Raw genomic sequence first — 23,658 nt, 5'->3', positions numbered from 1 at the left:
CAGATCTTTCATCCGCTTGGGCCGCCTGGACAGTCTACACCGGGCACGCCCGAGTTTTCACGAAGAAACTACAAGTCCCATGAAGCGCCGGGCCGCGGGCGGTGATGACGAAACCCCCGCGGATTGGCCTCGAGGGGCGGGGCGCGCAAGCCTTCTCCGAGTGGAGGGGCGGGGAGAGGGGCGGGGCGAGCGGCCGCGGCTCGGCGGGCACGCCCCCTGGCCCGCGGCCCCCTCCCAGCCTCTCTCAGCGGCCTTCTCTCGCTCCCCGGTCAGAGGGCCGGAGCGAGAAGATGGCGAAGACGTACGATTATTTGTTCAAGCTGCTGCTGATCGGCGACTCGGGAGTGGGCAAGACCTGCCTCCTGTTCCGCTTTTCAGAGGACGCTTTCAACACCACCTTCATCTCCACCATCGGTGAGGGAGGGGCTGCGGCCCGGGACTGGGGGTGAGATATAGGGGGGCGGGTACAAGGGACCGGGGAGAGGGCGGGGGGGGGCGTCCTCGGGAGCCCCGGAGAGGAGATCCTGGGGACCGCAGGGCAGTGCGGGCAGTGAGAGAGCGCGAAGGCGTGAGGGAGAGGGGCGGGTGGGAACGTGAGGCTAGGGGGTGAAGCGGGAACTTGGGGGCACAGGAAAGGGAAGGGGAGCAGAGGAACAAGGACTAGGGGTATTGGGGAAACGAGAAGGTTCGGGGACTGACAGGGAGGGGTCCTAGAGGGACACAGTGTAGGGGGGTGCACAGGAAATCTCATGGAGAAAGAGAAGAGGATAGTGGATGTGAACATGGTTTAAACGACAGGAAAGAGGAAGGAAATGTGAAGGGGAAATGAAGGGTTGGGGCATGAGAGAGATGTGAAGTAGAGGGACAGAGGACGCAAGGGATAAGAGAGGTGAGAAGTAGGTAATCAGAAGGGAATTGAGAATGAGTGATCAGGAGGTGACAGATGAGGGGGCACTGGCTACAAGAAGTCTGGACAGATGCCATGGGAGGGGACAGAAGAAAATTGCAGGTGGGAGAAGAGTTCAGGGGACCAGAGGGCGGGATGAGGATACTTGGTGGAGAAAGTAAAGCAGAGCTGGGTGTGAGATAGAAAGGAAAATGGGAAGCAGCATATATAGTAAAAAGAGGCTGAGCAGAGAAGACAGAGAAGATGGAAAAGGGAGAGGAAATGGAAAGCAATGGGGGGCACGACTTTCTCCAGTAACTGGGAGCACTGGTTACCATGTTCTCTTTACTGTCTTTGGATCAAGTGCAGGAGAAAGCAAAAAGTGACTAATCATGGGATAATGTCTATGGAGTGTTAAATTGTTCCACGAGTGTTAATGGGTATTAAGGGAATTGGTGACTTTGGGAAATGATCTGGTCAGGAAAATATGGTTCACCCCTTTACTACCATTTCCTGAGAAACAACACTTCTTAATTTTTTAAATTCTTGGCTTTGAATGTTTAATAACTTCCCAGCCAAGGAATTGATCTTACATTCTGCCTGCCTCCCTGTCTATTTTGCTTTGGTTCTAATTATTACTTGTTAAATGAATCACAACATGTAATATACACCCCCAATTACTTCCAATTGATTTAAGAATTTTTTCTGATCTTGGATGAGAGCTGTCTTTCCTACTTTTGTACTGGAAGACATTGTGTTCAGGTAACAAGATCTCTAACTCACCTTAAACTGAAGAGCAAATCAAAGCTGGTTTTAAGCTGCCTATGGAAGTGACTTTAACATTATTTCCCTTGTTAAATAGCTTCAGTTAATTAAGTACCTTAAGAATCTCAGCTTTTGGTTGTCCGGGTGATGTTTCTGACCTCTACTAGTAGCTTATTTAGGCATGTTTCAAATGGTTCTTTCAGCATATCTCACCATGAATTTCTGGGTTGGGAAATAGTAGAGAGCTAGTGCTTTGGTAACAAAGTGTTTAAATATTTGTGTGTCTTAAGGATAATTTATCTTTAAAAAAAATATTTGGGTATAGCACACTCATCAATTCAAGTATTAGGAAAGGCTATGGTTTGTTCATTCTGGCCTTTTTCATACAAATTGAATGGTCTAAGCCCTCTTGGGTGTTATGATGTCTGGGCTTAGGGAAGTTTGACTTCCAAGTTCTTGGCAGTCAGTCTTGAGTGGGACTTTTTCTTTTCTGAGGAAGCAGATTTTAAATGTCATCTCTCTAGTACATTCCTAAGAGATTTGGTGGGAGCTGGTACAACAACTAAAGGGAGTTAATTTTTGACTCTGATACTAATTTCAAAACCCCAAATAATTCTTTTTCATTTTTGAAGGCATACTGTAGAATAGGTGATAAAGGACAATTTCTAACAAGTCAAGTCGGTGGCCTTTTATTCATTCTATGTGCAACCCACCCAGAAGTATCCTCCTGCCTTGAGAGTGAGTGAATCTCTCTGATGCTGTTTGTCTTAAGCTCCTTTGATGACTTTTTGTTTGTTTGTAATAGTGTTATTAATTTTCTCTTTTTTGTGTTAATTTTTGTCCCACATTTCCTGTAAGAGTGTCTGCTTCCTTTTAAAATAGCAGCTTTTAAAAATTGCTTTTCATTCTGAAGGATTAGAACTTTTCTTGAGTGGGTTTTTTTTTTTTTTTTTTAAATGATTGGAAAAAAGTTCTTTGGAGGGTTACAGCTATTAAGGTATGAAAACCAGTGTCCTAAAACAGTTTAGACTAGGAGGTACCCATTAAAAGGGGTGAATCTCATGTGAGATCTTGGTCTTTATATTTTCTGTGTGGTGAATATAGTAAAAAGAGGCTGTGAGCTGTGTCTTCAGTTGACATAGAGGAGGGGAAATCCCGTGCCTCTTACTTAGCCCCAGAGCTCCAACAGGAAGTGGTAGCCCACTGCCTTCAAACAGCAGAAGAATTTATATACCTGAAACTTAATGCTTTGCAGTTAAAATTAAGTTTGGAAGATAATGTAAAAGTTAACACCATTCTAGTGAAAAATTCCACAGACTCTTCACTGAGTACAAACATAGATTTGGGGGGTTCACAGTAATATCCTCTTACCCCAAGCCCCTTACCCATGCACAGGTGATCTGAAGTTGTCATGGTGACAGTTGGTGGTCCATGTCCTCCTCAGTCATAATTGTTTCTTCAGGTATCTAGATGTGTAAGTTCCTGGCCTTTTCTGACTGGGTTTTGATAAGGTCTGTCACAGCATTGCTGACAGCACTTGATAAACTCTACATCACAGGAAAGATTCATTTCTTAACACCTGGGGTTTTTGTTTGTGTATGTTTTGATAGATATGTATGCGTGTCTGTTTCTTCCCATGAAGATACATTTTAAGAAGATACATTCTGCCTTCTTAAAACAGTGTTTTGATAGGGGTTCTGTCATCATGAAAAGGAGACAATTAGTCATTTTGATTCCATATACAGTTGTCTCACAGCTACTTTCTTCTCACTTCTCTAAGGTCTTGCTATCTTCTGTGATATCTCAGGTCCCCTTATTTCCCTTTTGCTCTTTGGGATGGTGGAAGGTCGATTTTCTTTTATCTGATTTATTGGGGATCTTCCAGTATATCAGATAATATTTTATCCATTTGAACAAATGTTTTTGTAGCAATGTTTTATCCATTTGAAATTACAGGCCCAGTGCCTAGGACCCACTAACCTTTCAGTTCAAATGTTTGAAAATTGAAAAAATTTTTGATTGGCTTAAAAAAAACCCTTATATAATCATAATTAACAGTTAATTAAATGTCTATAAATGGTAACATTAAGACAACTAGGTATAGAAATACAGTTAGCTGTATATTATATTTACTATGGGATGTGAATGCATTTTAATATTGACATGAGGGCATATCGACATCTTGAAATGGCCCTGTACCAAACAAGAAGATAATCTAGCCCTGTCCTGTTACAGGACAATCTAAGCTTCTTCCCTTTGCCATCTCTCCCCTGCCCTGCCCCCTTCTTCCTGTTAGGTATTTCCTGAGTGGTTTCATTATTTAGTATAGTCATAGTTTGACAGCAGAAAAAGTCTTAGAAATTGTATACTTTATGCCTCCGTCTCAATTTTTTGTGTGTGTGTGTGTGTGGCTGGTCGGTTCGGTGGTCTGAACCCTTGGACTTGATGTTATCAACGTATTACTCTAACCAGCTGAGCTAACCGGCCAGTCCCTCTGCCCCAATTTTATAAATGAGAAAACAAAGGTTTACTTGACGCCCTCAAAATCACACAGCTGTTTGTAGCAGAGTCTCTAGTGAAACTCCAGATCCAAATCTGTGTCACTTTTCACAGTTGAGCTGCTATTTCTGATCACTATGATCCTCTCCATAAATTCAAGTCATCACCTTTCCCAGGGAGGAATTAGATTTTGCACATATGTCTTTATGTGAGGAAAGTTAAGATGTTTCCACTTTGATTAGCTAAGTCTGTTCAGAGAAATAGTAAATGTTAGTACAGTGACAGAGTTCTGTAGGAATTTATACTGGGATAACTCAGCACATAGCTGTCCTTTGCCCTTTTTTCTGTGTAGTTGCAGGTTATTAGATCAAAGTGCATTCTGTCATTAAAATTCCTTCCATGTGCAAAATAACTAATGAAATCATTAATAGCGGTGTGTTGGTAATTGTTGCAGCATAGTCTCAGAGCACTTTTAGATGTTTTATTCTGTTAACATGGCATATTTTTCTTTGCTTCACTTTCCTTAAAGTCAGGGGTTGGCACACTACAGCCCATGGGCCAGATGTGGCCTACAGCCTGATTTTGTACAGTCCACAGGCAAAGAATGGTTTTTACATTTTTTAAAATGTTATTAAAAAATAAAACAAAACAATGAAGAATATGCAACAGAGACCATATGTATCTCATAAAGCTTAAAAATATTTACTGACTGGTCTTTTGTAGAACAAGTTTGCTGACCCTTGCTTAAAATTAAAAACTGTTTTTTGTTGGTAGCATTTCAAAGCTTTTATCAGGACTTATTGACTGAAAAACAAACTTTGTCATATTTACATTTTTATCCAAGATGATACCAACATTTGGCCGAGCGTAATCCAGATATTTAGAGCAAGTTGATTTTCATTTTTGTAGTTGTTTTCCTTGGCTTCAGTTTCTCAAACAAAAATATGCAAGGAACATGCAAGTTCAATTTGAACATTTTGTACATAAAGCCTTATTTTAATGTCATTGTGTTCCTTCAAAGCTGTCAGTAGACTTCCCATCTAAGTGATAGCTTTGATAATAATGCTAGTTCAGGAAAAGTAGAATTTAATACTTGATGATAAAGGGTTAAATTTACCTCCTCAATTTGTGTTCTATTGAACGAAAAAAGCCTTTCTACAAATTAAGGATGGGTGTGGGGAAACTGAGTCTTGGGTACAGATATGGATCTATCTTAAGAATAAGTGTACTTTAATAAAGAGCTTCACCAGCTGTTCTACATGGCAGCAAGTCAGGTAGGAGGTTCTCTTGGCAATAGCAGCAAGATTGTTTGGATCCACTGAGAAAAGTTGGAGGGAAATAGGTTTGGAAATATTGTTTTAGGAAGAAATAAGTCTAGTCCTTGAAGACGAGGAAAAATCTAGCAGTTCATTTTTTAATTGAATCCAATAAGTGAATCTGAAAAGAACCCATAGGGCCTGACGTGGAAGACCAGGGAGCTGCTGGCATGGCCCGAGGCTGGCTGTAGTCTAGGTCTGCCTGCCTGTGCAAAGCTCCATTCTAGGGATCAGGTCTCCTGTGTGTGTTACAGTTGTTACCTGGGAACGTTTTTCAGCAGAGTTTTCATAGCAGGATGAGAAGAGGGTTGGAGTGGGAATGGGGAAGTAGATTTTAGGTGGTGAATATTATTGTGGAGTATGAAATCATTGAGCTTCTAAAACGAAAGTAACCAGGGAAAGATAAAAAAGGAAAGTCAGGGTAAGATTATAGACTGGTAACATAGATTGCAAACTCAAATGGGTCAGGTAGAAACTATGACTAGGGGAGTGGGCCCAGAATGGGAGGCAGTAGGGTGTCGTGTGGATCCTGGCAAACCAGACAGTATATTCCCTAAGGGAGTGGCTGCTTTTCAGCTGCCGCTTTACCATTGCCGTGCTGGAAAATATTCTCACATTTCAAGATATGCTGAAATTTTCTCATAAAAACACAAGTTTAGGGGCAATTAATAAAGCAGAAGCAAAGCAGAAAACCGGTGTGAGGGCCATTACAGTAAGGGCCAAACAGACATGTCTGTGGGCTAGATGAGACCTATGAGCCACACCACCTTGCAAACCAGGCTTGATGGTCAAGGATGTATGGTGGTTATGGTACTTAAAATGGATCCTCTGTCAGAGCTGGTGTTTGCATGACAAAACCCTAAATTTTCTTTTTCCAGGAAGATGAAGTGGAGTGGTTCATGTTTGGGTGTTAGAGAGATAGCATGTTGAAGTAAGAGGAGCAATGGGTCTGGAGTCAGATCTGGGTTCATGTCCAGGCATCTGCCATTCCTAGCTTTGTGGCCTTTGGTGAGTCAGTTGTCCTTCTTTGGCCTTAGTTCCTTCATCTATAATAGGGTGTAATAAAATTGTGCCTACCTTTCAGGTTGCTGTGAGTTCCTTAAGGCAGGAATCAAGTCTTATTCACCTTTTAAATCTTCAAGGCCCATTAAATGACTACTCAACTGGATGAATGAATGGATGGATGGATAAATTGTGAAAACACTATATGAGCTGTAAAGCACTGCTTGAATTTATTATTATTACCTTTCATAGTATTATAGATGATTACATGATGTCTGAGTTAAGATTAAAAGTGTTTAATTTGAATTTTTAACGCAAGAATAGTATTTCCCCTAGTACAAAATGCTGTATATCTTTCTATAATTAGTTTGAAAGAGTTGTTTTAGAGTATGAAAGATATTTCACTTATCTTTGTCTCCATAATAAGCTGTTTTAACACCCTGCTTCCAACCCCCCACTAACATAAATACCAAATAGAAAATGAGTGAAATCACTGGGTTTGCATTAGAAGAGCCATTTCAGCTTTGTCTCTGCCCATTAAGCTTCAAACAATGCAACAGATGCCTGTTAACAGTTTCATGCCCATTTTTAATTAGCAGATGGAGCTGTGTTTTTGTCTGTGTTCTGCCCGACACTCATTTGAGTGACAGGGTAGTGAGTGGATTGGAACTGGACTGGGTGTTTGAGTTGAATAAAGCCAAATTCTATTTTTAAAAAGATGTGAATGAACATTTATTGTATAAAACGGATTGTATATCTCACTGCAACAGCATATATCTAGAGTAAAACTTATGTTTATGGTTGTTTTCTGCCCTTATTTTAGGAAAAAAGATTACCATTTTACTGTTTAAATGAAGTTTTACTCTAGTCTTGAAACTATCACAAAGTGGCTTTCTTTAAAGACCCATTTCAATATTTTAGCAAAGTGTGTTGAGGAATATACAAAATTGGGATGAAAAAATGCCAATACTGACAGATTAGTAGTGGCTGCCTAGAATGCTGTGTTCTGTATAGTTCTGAGGTCCAATCTGAGCCTAGAAAGACAGGGCTGGGATGGATTCCTAAGGTCTGCTATGGGCAATGAGGGAAGAAAGAGGGTTCAACATCCTGTACATTTGCTGTTTTCTAAAGTGAATAGGTAGCTATTTGTTGTCCAATATGCCAAATTTCAGTATTAACAATATTATTAGTGAATAATTATTGGACATGTTATGTCTGGAGATGTGTCCTTTTCATGTGTTCAATTTTGTGTTTGGGGATTTTTCTTATTTTGAGTTGAATCAATAAGAACCTAAAAGGTAGTCGGTACCTAATTGTCTTTAGCGGGGGAAATAAATCTGCTTTTTTTAAGTTACGTAGTTAGTTACTCAGGACTTCCTTTGGGAAGCAACATAAAGTGGTAGAAATAGTTTAGAAACAGTTCTCCCAGCAGCCCTGCCCTGTTAGCCCTGATGAAGTGTTTTCTCGCTGTCCTACCTGTAGCATTTAGCATCGGTTTAATTAGGCACTTTGGTATTTACCTGTTGCTGAACCTTTGGACTTTCTCCAGGGAGCTCTCATCTTCCTCAGCCCAGAATTTTATTTCTTGGCTGCCAGGGTAAATGCTAGCTCTGCATGTCATCATGTTCATCAAATTTAGGCTTGCTATCACTAAGATAGACTGGATAACGGTGCTGCTTGTAGTCTCATGACAGCATCTCTGGATTTCAAAGCATTTTGCAAAAACTGGGTTAGGTATGAAATCCTGCCTTATGATAAAAACCAACCACAGAGCTATTAAGCAATGTATAGTTGCACAGCTTTCTGCTGACAGAACTGAGACTACCATGGCTACCACATCACATTACAATTTTACATATTTTGATAAAGAACTTGGCAGTAATTATTTTAATAAATCATAGATATTTTCCTGATGTATAAAATGGAAGGACAATCTCTGAAGATGGATGGTCAAATTTTGATGTGAAATACTCGTATAGGTGATCTATTTAAAAGTTGAATTGTAAGTTATTTTCTTATGACCCTATGAAATATTTGTTTATCTGGAATAGGTATTGTAAAATACTCTAATCTCCTCATACACACATATGCACAAATGCACAAAATCCATGACACACAAAAAAACAGTTTGCATTGTGAGATGTCAGTGATTAACCCTACTATAATTTGTTTATTGCTTATAAATTTGGATGGGGCAGCTGTTTATGGTTTCAACAAGAAATTTTTTTACTTTTTCTCTTGTACAGGTCTCTGAATAAAATCTTGATATAACATGGAAAACAAGTCTTTATTGAGAGCTAACTATTCCATTTTTGGAATGACTCAGACCACTTTCTCATTTCACTACCCATTAGCACCTTACCCATCCCAGGATTTGGGAAGAGGGGATTGAGTTGGTAAGAGGAGAAGAATAAAAACAACATTCATTCTACCTCCCCTATCGGTTTCTTTGGCTACTTGTTCAGCTTTTTTTGTTTTGTTTTGTTTTCCTTTTTGCTTTTGTTAGCAGTTGGAGTAAATTATTAGGTGAGGAGTTAGAAACTTCTGCCTAAAATAGTTTGAGAATTAATAGTGACCTTTGACTGCTATGATTCTCTTATATTGTTTAGAACTAGATAATAAAAAACTGGGGCTTGTCATAGCCAGTAATGAACAGTGACGCACAGACCAGGGTGCTGTTCACAAACAAAATAATTTGAATTAGTGCCTTTTCTATTTTGTCTACTTACGTTGTTTTGAAATTTTCCAGTCTTATAATAACATGAAACATTTGTAGGAAAAGTGAAATAATTTCTTTCACATACCCAAAATTCCATTATAATTAAATTTTTAAATGCGTATATAATATCATCAGAAGTATGTCTGTAGCTTGCCCTTCAGCTTTCAACTTTGATAAACACCATTATATTTTAAATTGAAGTTGTGATCTCATTATAGGATTTACCACATTTTTTGTTCAAATCATTTCTTAATTATTGTAAAATAAAGTACTGTAAAAAAATTGGTGCATGTTTCCATTCAGTCATGGTACAAGCCCCCTCCCAAAGACATTAGACTGGCCTGTTTTCTCATCATGAAAGGCGGGTGCAGGCTTCGCTGGTTTTTAGTCTCTTCTGGCTGCAGCATTCTGTGAGTCTGTGAAATCAAACAACGTCTGTGAAGAAAAAGGTTGGTCCTTTTCATTCTTCAGTTAATGGTTGTGGACGAGGATTCTTTGCAGTGGTGAATACTAGCATTTTGATGACACGAAGACAGAAGGGAGAAGTTGTAGCATTAGTTAATTCAAACAAACCTGTGTTGATCTTATAAATTGGTTAACATTTTTGTAGTACTAAAGAAACTGCTTACTGTTTTTGAACCCTGTCCTTAAAAATGCTTTGGTTTAAGTAATAAATTAAATGTCACCAGAAAAATAACTACTCGAAAGTTGTGAAAATATTTCTTTGAGAAGAGATATATAAAGCGTCTTCAAATATTCTAATTTTCTTCACATAAAATATGATGTGGTAGGTGAAAAGTAATCTAAAATAATTGGAAGTCTTTTGCTGGTGCTAAATTTCCATTTGACACATGAGGAAACTGAAGCCCAAAGGCACAGCAGTTGCCCAAGGTCACACAGAGCCTGATATTGAACATTAATTTTCTGATTTCAAGTCTCTTCTTTTACACCTCATCTGCCTTCAGTTCTCTTGCTTTGAAAAGACACTGATGGTTTAGCATACAATCTAGACATAGTTAACATTTTGTGAGAGAAAAGGAAGAAACTGAACTAAGAGATCTAGGATCTATGTACATCTCTGTCCTTGATTAGCCATTTGCTTTTGGTCAAGCCTTTTAGCTTCTCACAGCCTGTTTTCTTCTCAATGAAAAGGAGCTGGGGGTGGGGTGTGGTGAGGTTGAACTAGATCTTCAAGAACTTTTTTCCTTATTGCTTATGAAGTTGGATGGGGGACCTGTAGTGATTTGTGAGTGACCAACTACTCATCTAAAACACTAAGTCATTAATATTTTTGCTAAATTTACTCATTCAGTCAACAACATTTTTTAGTCCATAAAATTTTAAGAGGAGAAAGTGTTAATGAGCATCCAGGTAATTTAAACAGTAATGAAAGGACTACAAAGGGATAAATTTAAGAGGTTATGAGAGTGCCTAGGAGAGATAGGAGAAAGCTTCTAGGAGGAAATTACATCAAAGCTCAAATCAGAACTTGAAGGAGGAGTTGGTTGGGTAGAGTGGGAAAGAGTAAGCAGGGAGGGATCTCCAGGCAAAGCGGCTCCTGCAGATGCCAGAGACAGCACAGCCCTGTGGAGGAACTTGAAGACCTCCCATTTGGCTGAAGCCTTAGGTGAGGTGGCGAGAAGAGGTAAAGAGAGCAGATTGTGAAGAGCTTTTCACCCTAGTTCAAGAGCCTGGACTTTATCCTGAGGGCAGTGTGGGGGCCACTGAAGGAAGAACAAGTAGGAGGCTAGAAGACAGATATCCCTTCCCTTCACTTGGATCTTTACTGTTTACAAAGTCCTTTCACTTACATTACTTGATGTAAACTCCTCATTAATCATACAAGATGGAAAGAGATTACCATCTCCATGTTCTAGACAAGGAATCTAAGGTTCTGAGAGGGTAATTGACTTGATCGGTCCAGTAAGTAGGTAGAGGAGCCAAGACTTTAGCCTCACACTTCATTCTGAACAACACCTTGTTCACAACAACCTGCTCCTCTTAGAACAGGTGCTGGAGTTTTCCATGGGACTCAGTGTGTTGGGCACTTAGCCATAGGAGCGATCCCTTTCAGTGGTCTGTAAGAACCATGCAAACTGACCAACAAATTCTTGGGAAGTGTGTTGAGTGGAAAGATGAAACCAACTTCTCCTTGGATAAGCCCCAGTAATAGCTAATGCAAACATGCATCATGTTGCCTTTTGGCCCCAGGTCAGTGGACTTGTGGTTTTGGGTTGTCTCCTGGCCTCCAACCCAGTCCCTTGGGAAGCAATCAACTATGTGCACAGCAGAACGGGGGCAGGTAGGGACAGAGTTTAATTATGAATCCTACTGTTTCGTGAAAAGGAGACTAATTATATCAGAAATCTCAGCATTGCCTCCACAGGTGGCCATCAGTTTGTTATGCTTGGATGTTGTTGGCCTTAGAGACACTGTAATGGGCTAGGAACAGCTACCTTAATTGTGAGCTACCTTCCTTTAGCAAGTTAGGTTTAAACTTCATGTTCGCCTGTCCTTTTTTTGAGGGTGAAATTGTATCTACTGTAGCTTTTGTTTGTAAACTCCTGTTTGGCAGAATTTTCCTCAGAGTCACAGCAGCATTGTAAACTAGACTAACACCTGATTTGTTTGTTAACTCTCAGTTCCAGAATGCTGCTATGAGCCAGGAAGCAGAAAAGCCGAAACAGCTAGACTTGACATAACGAAGTCTACTTGCTGAAACTCATGAACTTGCCTCATAGGGGAGCCTCTGGGCCCTCACCTAGCCTTTGCGTTTTTGATTTATACAGTAGTCATTGGTTTCTCTCTTCCCCTAAAAAATGAGAAGCCGGGCTGAGGGCCTCATAGAGGCAGGCTACCAACACCTGAGAGGAAAAAGTGGCAGTGTGAGATCCTGTGGAAATAACATTTATTATGTGACTTCAGGCAAGTCAGTAGTAAATCTGGGCTTCCATTTCTTCATGTGCAAAAAAAGGAATATTGTGCTAGATACACTCTAAAGTCCCTTTCAGAACTCTGATCCTACGTTACAACCAATGGACTCACTGAGAAAATAGAAAAAGTAGACATAAGAACTCAAAATAACAGTGTAGATAAAAGAACTTGGGCTTCTGACACAGCAACTCCCAAGTCCAAATCCTTATTGTACTACAGATATTCTTTGACTTATGATGGGATTACATCCCGATAAGCCCATCCTAAACTGAAAATATCAGAAGCCAAAAAATGCATGTAACACCCCTAACTTTCTGAACATCATAGTTTAGCCTAGCCCTCTTTGAGTGTGCTCAGAACACTTGCATTAGCCTACAGTTGGGCAAAATCATCTAACACGAAGGCTATTTTATACTAAAGTGTTGAATATCTCATATAATTTATTGAATACTGTACTCCAAGTGAAAAGTGGAATGATTGTATGGGTACTCGAAGTAGTACAGTTTTTACTGAATGCATATCACTTTCATACCATGGTAAAGTTGGTAAGTTGAACCATTTTAAGTTGGGAACCGTTTATACTTCCTATTTGAGAGCCTTGGGCAAATTGTTTTACCATTTTTTTTTTTTAACTGATGAAAGGAGCATAGTGACTCCTTTGCAAGATTTTTTGTTTTGTTTTAGTTGAGAATTAAATGCATTATTGTGTGTATATTATCTTTGGCAGACGGGAAGCACACACACAAAAAAGGATGTGTGTGAATGTATATGAATGAAATTAGTCTTAGTTCACTGAGGGTAGTTCCAGACCCAGAAAGCTATAAAAACCTTGGTAATCCTTGGGGGGCTTCATTGTTACAGCACTTGATTTTAATAAGAGCTAACATTTTTTGAGTGCTTACTGTACACCAAGTCCTGGTCTAGGCATTAAAATTTTCTTGAATTTAATCCTCACAACAACATCTTAGTTGTGTTCTCTTATTATCCCCACTTTCCAAATGAAGTAATTAGGGCCCAGAATAGTTGAATAGTGTTTTTAACCTCTATGCCTTTCTGCCCCAACATTGGCTCAGAAATTTTTTTAAAAATTATCTTCACAGATCTTTGGTGCAGGGTGAACTGTGGCCTCACTCCTTACCAGCTGGGTGATGTCACCAAATTCTTTAACCTTCTTGGTCTCAGTTTCCTTTTCTCTGCAAAGGATTGTGAGGTGGTTTAATGAAGTAATGTAGTAAAGCATTTAGCACAGGGCCTAGCATGCAGCAAGGCTCAGTAAATGGTGAGGGGTTTTTGTAACTTAAGAAGCACCTGTTAGAATGAGTTCCATAAACAATTTGAAAGGGAACATTTTGGTTACTTCATGGCATGTGCTTCAGTTTTCTAGAAAATTGGTTCTTAAAGTTTAGGACTACACGCATTTTACAAAGCTAGAATTAGAAATATTTTTCTTTAAACTCATTCTCAGAGTGAAGGTGATTATCCCTGACCTCAGAAGAAGGTATCGAAAAGCAGCCCTTGACCTTGGGTGCAGCATGTCAGTGTAACATAAGGAGCAAGTTTTTCTCGGCCTTCCAACTGCTGCAAACTCTTAGGGCATCTTGAATTTCTACTTTGGATGAAAACAAAAACAAAAAACAGTGTAGAAAGCCCTGTCTAGAAGGGACAATTGTTTCAATTTAAATATTCCAGCTCAATGCCCTCTGTTAGGGCCCTGAATTTTAAGTGCAGTGAGCTTCTGAGCTGAAGTCTTCTGAATTTTAATGAGTTTGTTTGCATACATGAATTTGAACAATACATTAAATCTTGAAATACCATAGCTGATTTTAATGAAGTAAATTACCCAACTTGAAAGTTCATTAATAGGTTTTTCTTTACCTAATAATCGAGATGATGATACTTCAATCTCAAAAAAGTCATCAATCATACTTTTACAGTAAGGATACATGCTATTTCTTTTTAATCGTTATACTGTCTCATCAAGAGAATTACGGAAATAAATGTGCCAATAAATGTGCCAGTATGAACATAAAACATGTTCTTTTGCCCCTGTAACACTTTCCCCCTTATGATATTTAGTACATAATGATTACATGGACTGTGGTAGGCATAAAGCCCAAACTGGGTTTGGTTTGGTATAGTACTTGCTTTAGACCAGGCAGGTGAGGTTAAAAAAATATAATCAAGGATGGGACAAGAGATGTCAGGGACCAGGTCATGAAGGGCCTCGAGGGCAGTGTAAGGAGGATAGATTTAATTCTGACTGTAGATGAAAGGGTTATGTGCAGGGAAGTGACCCATTTATTTATAGTTTTAAGCTGCAGCGGTTTTAAGAGAGTTCTTTTGGGGTTTAATGGCAATGAGAAACCATGCCATGGAACTCTCTGATTCAGTCCATTCCCTAAAATTATGATTTATACAGAAAGGTATCTTGTTAAAAATGTTTAAATGGTAAGAGTTTTACTCTCTAATGAAGCATACAGATTTGTAATGGTGGGTTCAGTTAATGCTCAGTACCAAGCAATGAAATGTGCCAAAATGGTGGAAAGAGAAGAAGCTTTCAGGACCTATCACACCTGATTGGAACCTCCTGGAGGACAGGAACCGTGACCTTTTTTTTTTTTTTTAAAGATGACCGGTAAGGGGATCTTAACCCTTAACTTGGTGTTGTCAGCACCACACTCCCCCAAGTGAGCGAACCAGCCATCCTTATATAGTGATCCGAACCTGTGGCCTTGGTGTTATCAGCACCGCACTCTCCCAAGTGAGCCACGGGCCGGCCCCTAGGAACCGTGACTTGTCCCTTCAGCACTCGCTTACCTGATGCTCAGGCACACGGTATCTGTTTGTTGAATAAATGAACTAACACTATATTTCCTTCTGAGGAAGAGATCTTGGGATCTTGCAATAGTGATATCTCATCCATTAACACATACATAAGCTTCAAAGGATGTGTAATTATCACCTGTTATTGCTTGTGGTCTTTTTCTAGATGCGAGAGCAATAAAACCAACCTGTTTCTTTTCTACCCCAGGCATTTATCTGTAGTAATACATGCCTGCTAACTTCATTTATGTCCATATATAAATGTGCAGTTCCTGGAGCATAGAAGGCTCTCAGTAAATGTTTGTTGAGTGAATGTACAGTTGACAGCCACATAGAACCGTCTTCCTTCTCTACTTCCCCAACTCCCCACTCCCATGATAAATTTCTTTAGCACATAAATTTGTTTTAACTTTGTGTTCTTAGCATTGCCAAACACTGTATAGTACTTGGTACATATCTAGTACTCGAAAAAATTGTTATTGAATTGAAATTTCGGGATAATACCGATGAAATAACTTGATGAAATAAAACTCTCATCTTTTGGGAAAGAGGACCTTTAAAGCTTAGAAATTTTTTCTGATGATTCTGAAATTAAAATTATAATTGCTTGCTGAAACATATTGAAATGATTGCCTGTTTATCTTTTAAAGATATAATAATCTTAGACTGCAACTCTAGATATCTCAGTAGGATTCAGGCCTGCTGTGGTTGTGGTTTGGCATTCTTCTGTGAAACCTTTGTTGAAAAGTTGATTTTGATTTCAATTTGATAGAAGAGGCCCTAACAATCTTCTTTTCCCCAGGTAATAGTCTACAATTTCTTTGCCTCTGGTCCTCTCTAGAGCTGTCAGCACCCTGGGAATCTTGGCCTGATCTAGATAATGAAGCTTTCTCTGTGTCTATGGGAAAGCCATCTTTGTGCCATATACAGTCCTGCCACTTTCATTCTTCATTAAAAACAATTTTTTTTAATGAATTAGGTTTTTCTTCCTGCTTTGTCTGCCCCTACCCTCTACCCCAGAATCTTTTGTTACTGCATTTGAGTTGTGTAAAAGCAAACCTGGATGGAAGACAGGCAGTACCACAACTAGGCCTCCTGGTATAGGCTTGAGGCAACCTCCAGTGTTGTCCAAGTACCATCTATCTCTGGGTTGCTGACCTTCAGTGGAGCCATTTTTCTATTTTTTTCCAACAAAGTACTAAGATCATTTTGGACTTGGAAAAGGTGGCAGGACTCTGACATGGAAAACCCTGAAAAGAGCAGGAAGAGTATGCCACTGCCTCTTCTATCTTTTCTACTAAAAAAGGGGTGGGGGGCAGTGAGTAGTGAAGGCACTGGAGGCAGCTGCAGCCAGTCTTGGCCTTCTTTTTCTAAGAGTGGGCTGGTTGTGTTACGAGTGACTGCTATGCAAATAAAAGGTGAGAAATTTGAATTGTCTCTTAAATTGAATGAAGGCTGCACATCACACCACAGCGTTTTCGAGCAGCGTACTCAAAATGTTATGTGATATGGTTCTAATTAGCTTAACAGCCAGGGCTTAATTCAGCCTGAGGAAACCTCTTTTACCAAAAGATACCACTACACAAGTGACCCATTGGAGCCCTTGCAATATCAAAAGATAAAAGCAGAAACATAATTTGGGGGAAGATTCTATGGCTTGTTTGAGATGTGTATCTTATCTGCAAAAGCCCAAATAAAAGTGAAAGATCAACTCTGCTTTTATTAGCTTAAGTGTCTTGCGTTAAAATCTCTTTTGGCTTCTCTGGCCTAACTTTTCTTTTTTGACAAGGACACAAATAATAGAATGAATACCCTTTGTAGATCAGAAGTATAGAAATCACTGAGATTATGGGGACATGCTTCACAGATGTGTCTGAAACTGCAGCAGGTTGTGTGTGTTCTTATCCCTTTCTGAGTTGGGAGGTTGGGAGATTCCTGTCTCACTTACTGGGATATTATAACTGTGTTCCACCCCAGACTGTATACACTAAGTGTATCTCTCAATGACAGGCTTATTTAACTCTGTTATATTCTTAACTTTGGTAGCCATTTGAACAGGAAAGAATGTTTCAGCAAGAGTTTAGAGATAAATAGCCTTAGTTTGAAATTTTCTTTATAAAGCTTCTTGGTACTATGAGTATTTAGCAAATACTTCCTTTAAATATATCCTGTTAAAAGTAAAAGTGAGTGTGGTAGAGTTCAAAATTAACTTCCAGTTAGATCCAGTCATGGTTTTGGTGGATTTTTTGCCAAGCACCACATTTTCCTTAGTAGTGTCATGTATTACCTGACCAGTACATGTCATGTCTATCATATCTGAACATGAAACGCCCCTCGTTGATCGTTCAGCACCATTGAGAGCCCTCCCCATCTTCTGCACAATGTATTGTGGTCCTTCCTTCTGAGTTGTTGTGGAATCATCCTTGGTGACTAATGAGCAGAGCATGCTGAACTTCTCACATAAGTCACAGCAAAAAACTAAACAATAGCAAAAACTTGATATCCAGTTTGTTCTTGGATAGGTCACCATGTTTATCGTTTTTAGACATCTGGGGTTGTGAGATAAAGTTAAGGGAGGGATTTCACCAGCACATTTTCTGTTTCATTTCATATTCAGCTGTGACTCATATTTATTGTAGTCTAACCCAATTTTTCTTGGAATTTTTTTATACTAGAAAATGTCACTTTCAAATAGGGGAAGGGGAGTTCTGATTGGGGATCAGAAAAGTCAAGATATAATAGTGATAATCTGGCATCACGTTTGATTCAAGGAAAAAATACAGAACCCTTATTTTAAAAAGTGTTGTAAAGTACAAAGTGATTCTTATAACTAGATACGGGAAAGGAAATATCACCTCTTTGAGCTTTATTGTGGGAAGTCAGGGAGGTGTCAAGGAAATTATTATTATGAAATTTTCATACATGGTAGGGAGAAAGCCTTGGACTTCCCCAAATATTTCCCTATTCACTAAAGCAGCTCTAGTAAATTGCCTCGTGATTGGAGTATGAATAGAAAGACACTAGAACTCTTAAACTTGATCTTGAAAGGCCCATCTTCATATATAATTATCCACAGATGTCTGTAAGTGATTATATATTCCCATAGTGAGGGAATGATAAATGTAAATGAGAACCATGATATAATTTTGCCTTGCTTGCTTGCACATTTTCAGAATATAATTAAAAGCACATGCCACTGTCAGTAGTTAACTATGAGGTTCATGTTAGGTTTTTATAAGACTTTGGCAGAAACCTAAAGCATGTTTTAGTGTCCCAAGTCCTCCCTCCCTCTCTTCCTTTATTCCTTTCTTCCTTCCCTTCTTTTCTTCCCTCCCTCCTCTGTGGAATCAAAAGGGAACTCTCTATGTTCTAACTATTCTCTTTTTAAAACTAGAGAATTGCAACCTGTGCTCAGATTAAATTAATTTTCATTTTTCTGGTTCCTAGCTGGTAGTTGAAATCATAACTAAGTTATACTAGATGATTTCTTTCTGATTTCCTCCTTCCAATAAAATCCAATGAGGATAAATGTCTTCTTGGCACTATTTCTCTACTAAAACGAGGTTGATGTGTGTGGAAGGCGGATGTGGGAAGGGAGGTAGAAGTTAGGTTAGGGGAGCAATGATTGGTGCTTAGTGAATCATGGTCCTCCATATACTACCACAAGCTCAGGAAATTCACGGTACTGCCTAAGGAGTTTGTTGTTCAAGTCTACTTAGTCATTCTACTTGTACCTAAAACTGGAATGCGCTCCTCTTTTAAATTCAGTAGGCTGTGCATTTATGACTATAGATGATGCAGCTTTCATTTTTAAAATAACGATAAAAGCTTAAGTTGCAAATTTACATTGTAATGTGGATACTAAAAAAAACCCAAAAACCCGAAACAAAACAATCTTCCTTCTGGTTATGGGCATTCTTACATGAGTTCTTTCCAACTGCTTTTGTTTATGTGAGTATTGAAACTTAAAACGAGTTAATTCTGTTTTCCAAATATTTTTCTACATTTTCCATGTATTCTTATCTTTCATATCTGCTCTCAAGGACAAAACAAAAGTGGCTTCCTTCTCTCTACCAACTTTGTAAAATGTAGAAATTTCTAGTGGTTAAAAATTCAAATTGGGGGCTGATCCCGTGGCTCACTCAGGAGAGTGCGGCGCTGGGAGCGGCGAGGCTGCGGGTTCGGATCCTATATAGGGATGGCCGGTGCGCTCACTGGCTGAGCGTGGTGCGGGCAACACCAAGCCAAGGGTTGCGATCCCCTTACTGGTCACACACACAAAAAAAAAGAAAAAAAAATTCAAGTTGGTCATTGTTTTCAAATTACTACAGTGTGGGAGGTAGAGTCTAATGCATTTATCCAAGAGCTTAATTTCAGTTTGAGAAAGAATTCACCAATGATGTTGAATTCTTTGGAAATTGGTGTGCTCAGTTTCTAACACTTTACAAAGCTTTTGCATCTGACAATGGATATGACCAGGGCGGGTTCTCCTGCCTCCAATTTCAGCAGCAGTTCATTTCTCTTTTCTTATGTAACCCTTGAAATGTGAGTTTCTGCTTTTGAGAATTCATGTTTTTGTTGTTGTTGTTTTTTAAAAAGGTGACTGGTAAGGGGATCTTAACCCTTGACTTGGTGTTGTCAGCACCACGCTCTCGAAGTGGACCAACCGGCCATCCCTATATAGGAGTCCGAACCCATGGCCTTGATGTTATCAGCACCACACTCTCCCAAGTGAGCCATGGGCCGGCCCTCATGTTTTTTATTTTTTCCTCCTAACTTAAAACTGCATTTTTTCTGTGGAAAACACATAAGAGTATTTATGTATATTTATTTTTTATTTTTTTATTTTTTTGTGGCAGCTGGCCAGTATGGGATCTGAACTCTTGACCTTGGTGTTTAACACCATGCTCTAACCAGCTGATATTTTTCTTGTTTATTAATATCTTTAAAACTGAATAGGGTATCTAGAGCTCTTCTGTCTCATTATCACAGAGTCAAGAGTCTGCAATCTCCACAGGTTCTGAGCTCCTTCCCCATCCCAGACATAAAAGATACCTATTGTTGCTATTTGTGACCAAATACCACATTTGTCCTAAACTACCAACTGGGGCCCTGGGAATCTGGAAATTGAAGAACTCTCTCTTGATAATTCAATCCCTCCCTCATACCCATCCCTCCTTTACCCTGTGATTTAGACTTTTGCCTTCATCTGATCATAGTCTCATTGTGAGGTGTGAGGTGAGTACTTTCATGTTAGATCTTACTCATTGATGCATTGATTTTGCTTTAAAATTCATTTGTATATTTCTATTCAATTGATTAAAGTGTTCCAAAAGCTGTCTTGGAATTTTTCACTTTACTTCTTGGTTTTCAAAGATACTGAGTGAAAAACTGCTGTCTGGTGAATGTCAAGTTTGTAAAGAGTAGGACGTAGTTTTTATACTTATGTAAAAATTTAACTGATCTAATGCTCTACCTTTGTCATACGTGTATTATATTTCTTTGTAGTCTTCTAAGGAATGGAGAGTCCTTGTGTAATATACTTAGCTACTTGTAAAATGGACTGTGAAAGGAGAGTTCTTTCTAGTTTACTTTGAAAAGTACCCTAGGGTCCTCATAATTTTTATTTTTATTAATTTTAGCTAGCTTTGGAATTGTCAACTAAGTCTTATTTTTATAGCCCTTTACTTTTTACTGAAAGTTGAAGTGAGAATTGGCAGAAGATGCAGAGGAAAGAGGAACCATATTATATTTGGCCTGAGAAATGTACCCTATCCAAAAGTCCATATGAAAATTGGCATCTTAGCACCACAGGATATGTTTCTCTTCTCTATAATTTTTCACATATATTATCTGCTTTGACTTTTCTCCTCTTTTAATGTCATGTAAATGTTTCAGTCCAATGTTAAGTATTGAGTCCCACTGATTTAAAAGTTTTGACTTGTAAAGTATTCATCCTTCTTCAGTCATAAGATGGTGTCAATGCAGCAGTCTTTGCTACTACCATAAGGGGGGATTTTTTCTGGGTAGAATTTTGACTTTGACTAGTTGCACATGAGTTGACTACATCTATGTTTCTCTTAGTTCCACCGAATCTGATTTTCTTTCATTTTATGATATAATCTGAGCCCATGGTAGTTTCCTTCATCTTCAGAAAGAAAAATCAGCCATCTCATCAGAGAAGTCATATATAATCAGTCAGGTAAAAGGAATACTGAGGTACTTCCAAGAGACTGATGAAGAGATGGTACATATAGGGGCCCATTGGTTTGAGGACTAAGTTGGTGTAATGGGGATGCTTGTTTTCTTGTTGTGTAAAAGAGGTAAAAGTAAAGGTCCTTTACATTTTAAAAGATTGACTGGAGCATGAGGGTTTTCCATTAGAATTTTCTAATCTTTCTTGACATTTATTCCAATAGCAATCTAGACATTTAAGAAAAACATTTATTTCACTATGTACTGTGTTTTTGGTTCAATGAGAATGCCTTAATGAAGACTATTATTTGGTGGTACTGTGTATAACAATTCCAGATCCTTGACCAAGTTTGGAGAGTTATTTATGGCCATTTGTTTTATTGTTATTGTCGTTTTGTTTTGTCTTTTTGGCTACAAAACAAGTCTTAATACATTTAAAAATACTAAGATCATATGCTCTCTGACCGCAATAACAGAAGGAAATTTAGAGAATTCGCAAATGTGTGGAAATTAAACAGAACTCTCCTAAATAAACAGTGGGTAAAAAGAAAAATCACAGGGAAATTAGAGAGTACTTTAAGATAAAAATCAAAGCACAACATATCAAAATTTATAGGACGCAGTGCTCATGCAGAGCTTAGAGGAAAATTTATACTTGTAAACACCTGTATTAAAGATAACAAAAAAATCTCAAATCAGTAACGTAAACTTCTCCCTTAATAGAAAAAGATGAGCAAATCAAAAGCAAATATAAGTAGGAAATAACAAAGATTACCACAGAAATATATGAAACAGGGAATTAAAAAAACAATAGAGAAAATCAACAAAACCAAAAGTTGATCCTTGAAAAAGATCAACAAATTTTGTAAACCTTTGTCCAGACTGACCAAGAAAAAAAGAGAGAAGACTGAAATTACTAAAATCAGAAATAAAGCAGGGGCATTATTACATTGCCATTATGGGGTTTTTTTTGTGGTAGTAAGATTTAATTTTTTCTCTTTCTCATTTGGAGTTTTGCTCTACCAGTGGGTTTTGTCCTTTCTAATGTATTCATGGTAGTGATTGATGTTTTTTTGAACTCCAGATGCAGGACTTCCTTAAGAATTTCTTGTAGGGTTGGTTGTATGGTGGTGTACTCCTGCAGTTTTTGTTTGTGTGGAAAATACACTATTTTTCCCTTGCTTCTGAAGGATAGCCTTGCTGGGTATAGCATTTTTAGCTGGCAGTTCTTTCCATTTAGTATTCTGAATATATCACCCCTTTTTCTAATGTTGAGAAGTCTGCTGTTAGTCTGATAGGGGCTACCTTATAGATGAGGCTTATCTCTTGCTGCTTTTAAGATACTCTCTTTATCTTGAGCTTTGCCAGTTTGACTATAATATGTCTTGGAGAGGATCTTTTTGGATTGAATCTGTTTGGGGATCTTTGAAACTCCTGCATCTGAAGGTCCATGTCTCTCCCTATACCTGGGAAGTTTTCCATTATTTCATTGAATATGTTTCCTGTGCCTTTTCCTTTCTCCTCCCCTTCTGGAACACCCATGAGTCAAATGTTTGTGTACTTAATGTTGTCTGCTAGCTTTCTTAGATTTTCTTCATTTTTTAAATTCTTTTTTCCTTTTTTTCTCACCTGGGTTATTTCAAAAAGACTGTCTTCAAGATTAGAAGTTCTTTCTTCTGCTTGTTCTAGCCTGCTGCTTAAGCTATTGGTTGTGTTTTTCATTTCACTGAATGAAACTTTCAGTTCCATAAGTTCTGCTACATTCTTTTTTTTGACCGGTTAGGGGATTGCAACCCTCTGCACGGTGTGGTCTGCACCCCACTCAGCCAGCAAGCGCACCAGCCATCCCTATATAGGATCCGAACCTGCGGCCTTGGCACTACCAGTGCCGCACTCTCCCGAGTGAGCCACGGGGCCAGCCCTGCTACATTCTTTTTTTAAGGTATTAATCTATTTGTAAATTTCTTCCTTCATATCCTGGATTTTTTTCTTGTTTCATTATGTTGTCTCACTGAATCTTCTCCTACTCAGTCAGTTTTCTTAAGATTGTTGCTTGGAATTCCTTTTCAGTTCTCAAGGTTTTCCTGCTCTATACAATCTGGTATTTGAGAATTACTGTATTCTTTTGGTGGTATCATATTTTCTTGGGTTTTTGTATTTCTAGTATCTCTATAGTGACATCTGGTCATCCAGTAGAACAGTTGCTTCTTCTATTACTCTGGGTTAGGCTTAGAGGAAAGAGATGTCCTCTTCTTTCTGTGGTCTCTACTGGTGACTCTCCTTGTGTCAATGCAGTTGAGTGTCTCATGGGCTGCTTGCATGGTGTCTGAAGTTACTGCTGTGGCATCAAGATGCTTTTGCAGCAGCCAAAGCTGTGATGGTGGCTGTGGTGGGCAACCCATGCTGAAGTAGTGTTTTGGGGATGCTCTCTTGCCTGCTTCCAGGTGGTGGGGGCTGACCTCAACTCTTGCCTTAGGACCCTAGGTTCACTCTCTTGCCTGCTTCCAGGTGGAGAGGTG

General features: G+C 38.9%; 1 protein-coding gene across 1 annotated transcript in view; it reads left to right on the top strand.

Moving 5' to 3' along the window:
- The first annotated feature begins 210 nt into the window (after positions 1 to 210).
- The window catches only part of RAB8B (RAB8B, member RAS oncogene family), a 60,008-nt gene continuing 36,560 nt past the window's right edge, over positions 211 to 23,658 (top strand). The window contains exon 1 of the mRNA XM_063089690.1: positions 211 to 414. Coding sequence (XP_062945760.1) covers positions 291 to 414 — 124 coding nt within the window. The 5' untranslated portion in view covers positions 211 to 290. The remainder of the gene's footprint in view (positions 415 to 23,658) is intronic.

The sequence above is a fragment of the Cynocephalus volans genome, chromosome 3 (assembly GCF_027409185.1).
Source record: "Cynocephalus volans isolate mCynVol1 chromosome 3, mCynVol1.pri, whole genome shotgun sequence".
Classification (NCBI taxonomy): Eukaryota; Metazoa; Chordata; class Mammalia; order Dermoptera; family Cynocephalidae; genus Cynocephalus; species Cynocephalus volans.
The sequence above is the reverse complement of the archived record's forward strand: the minus strand, read 5'-3'. Positions and strand labels throughout refer to the sequence as shown.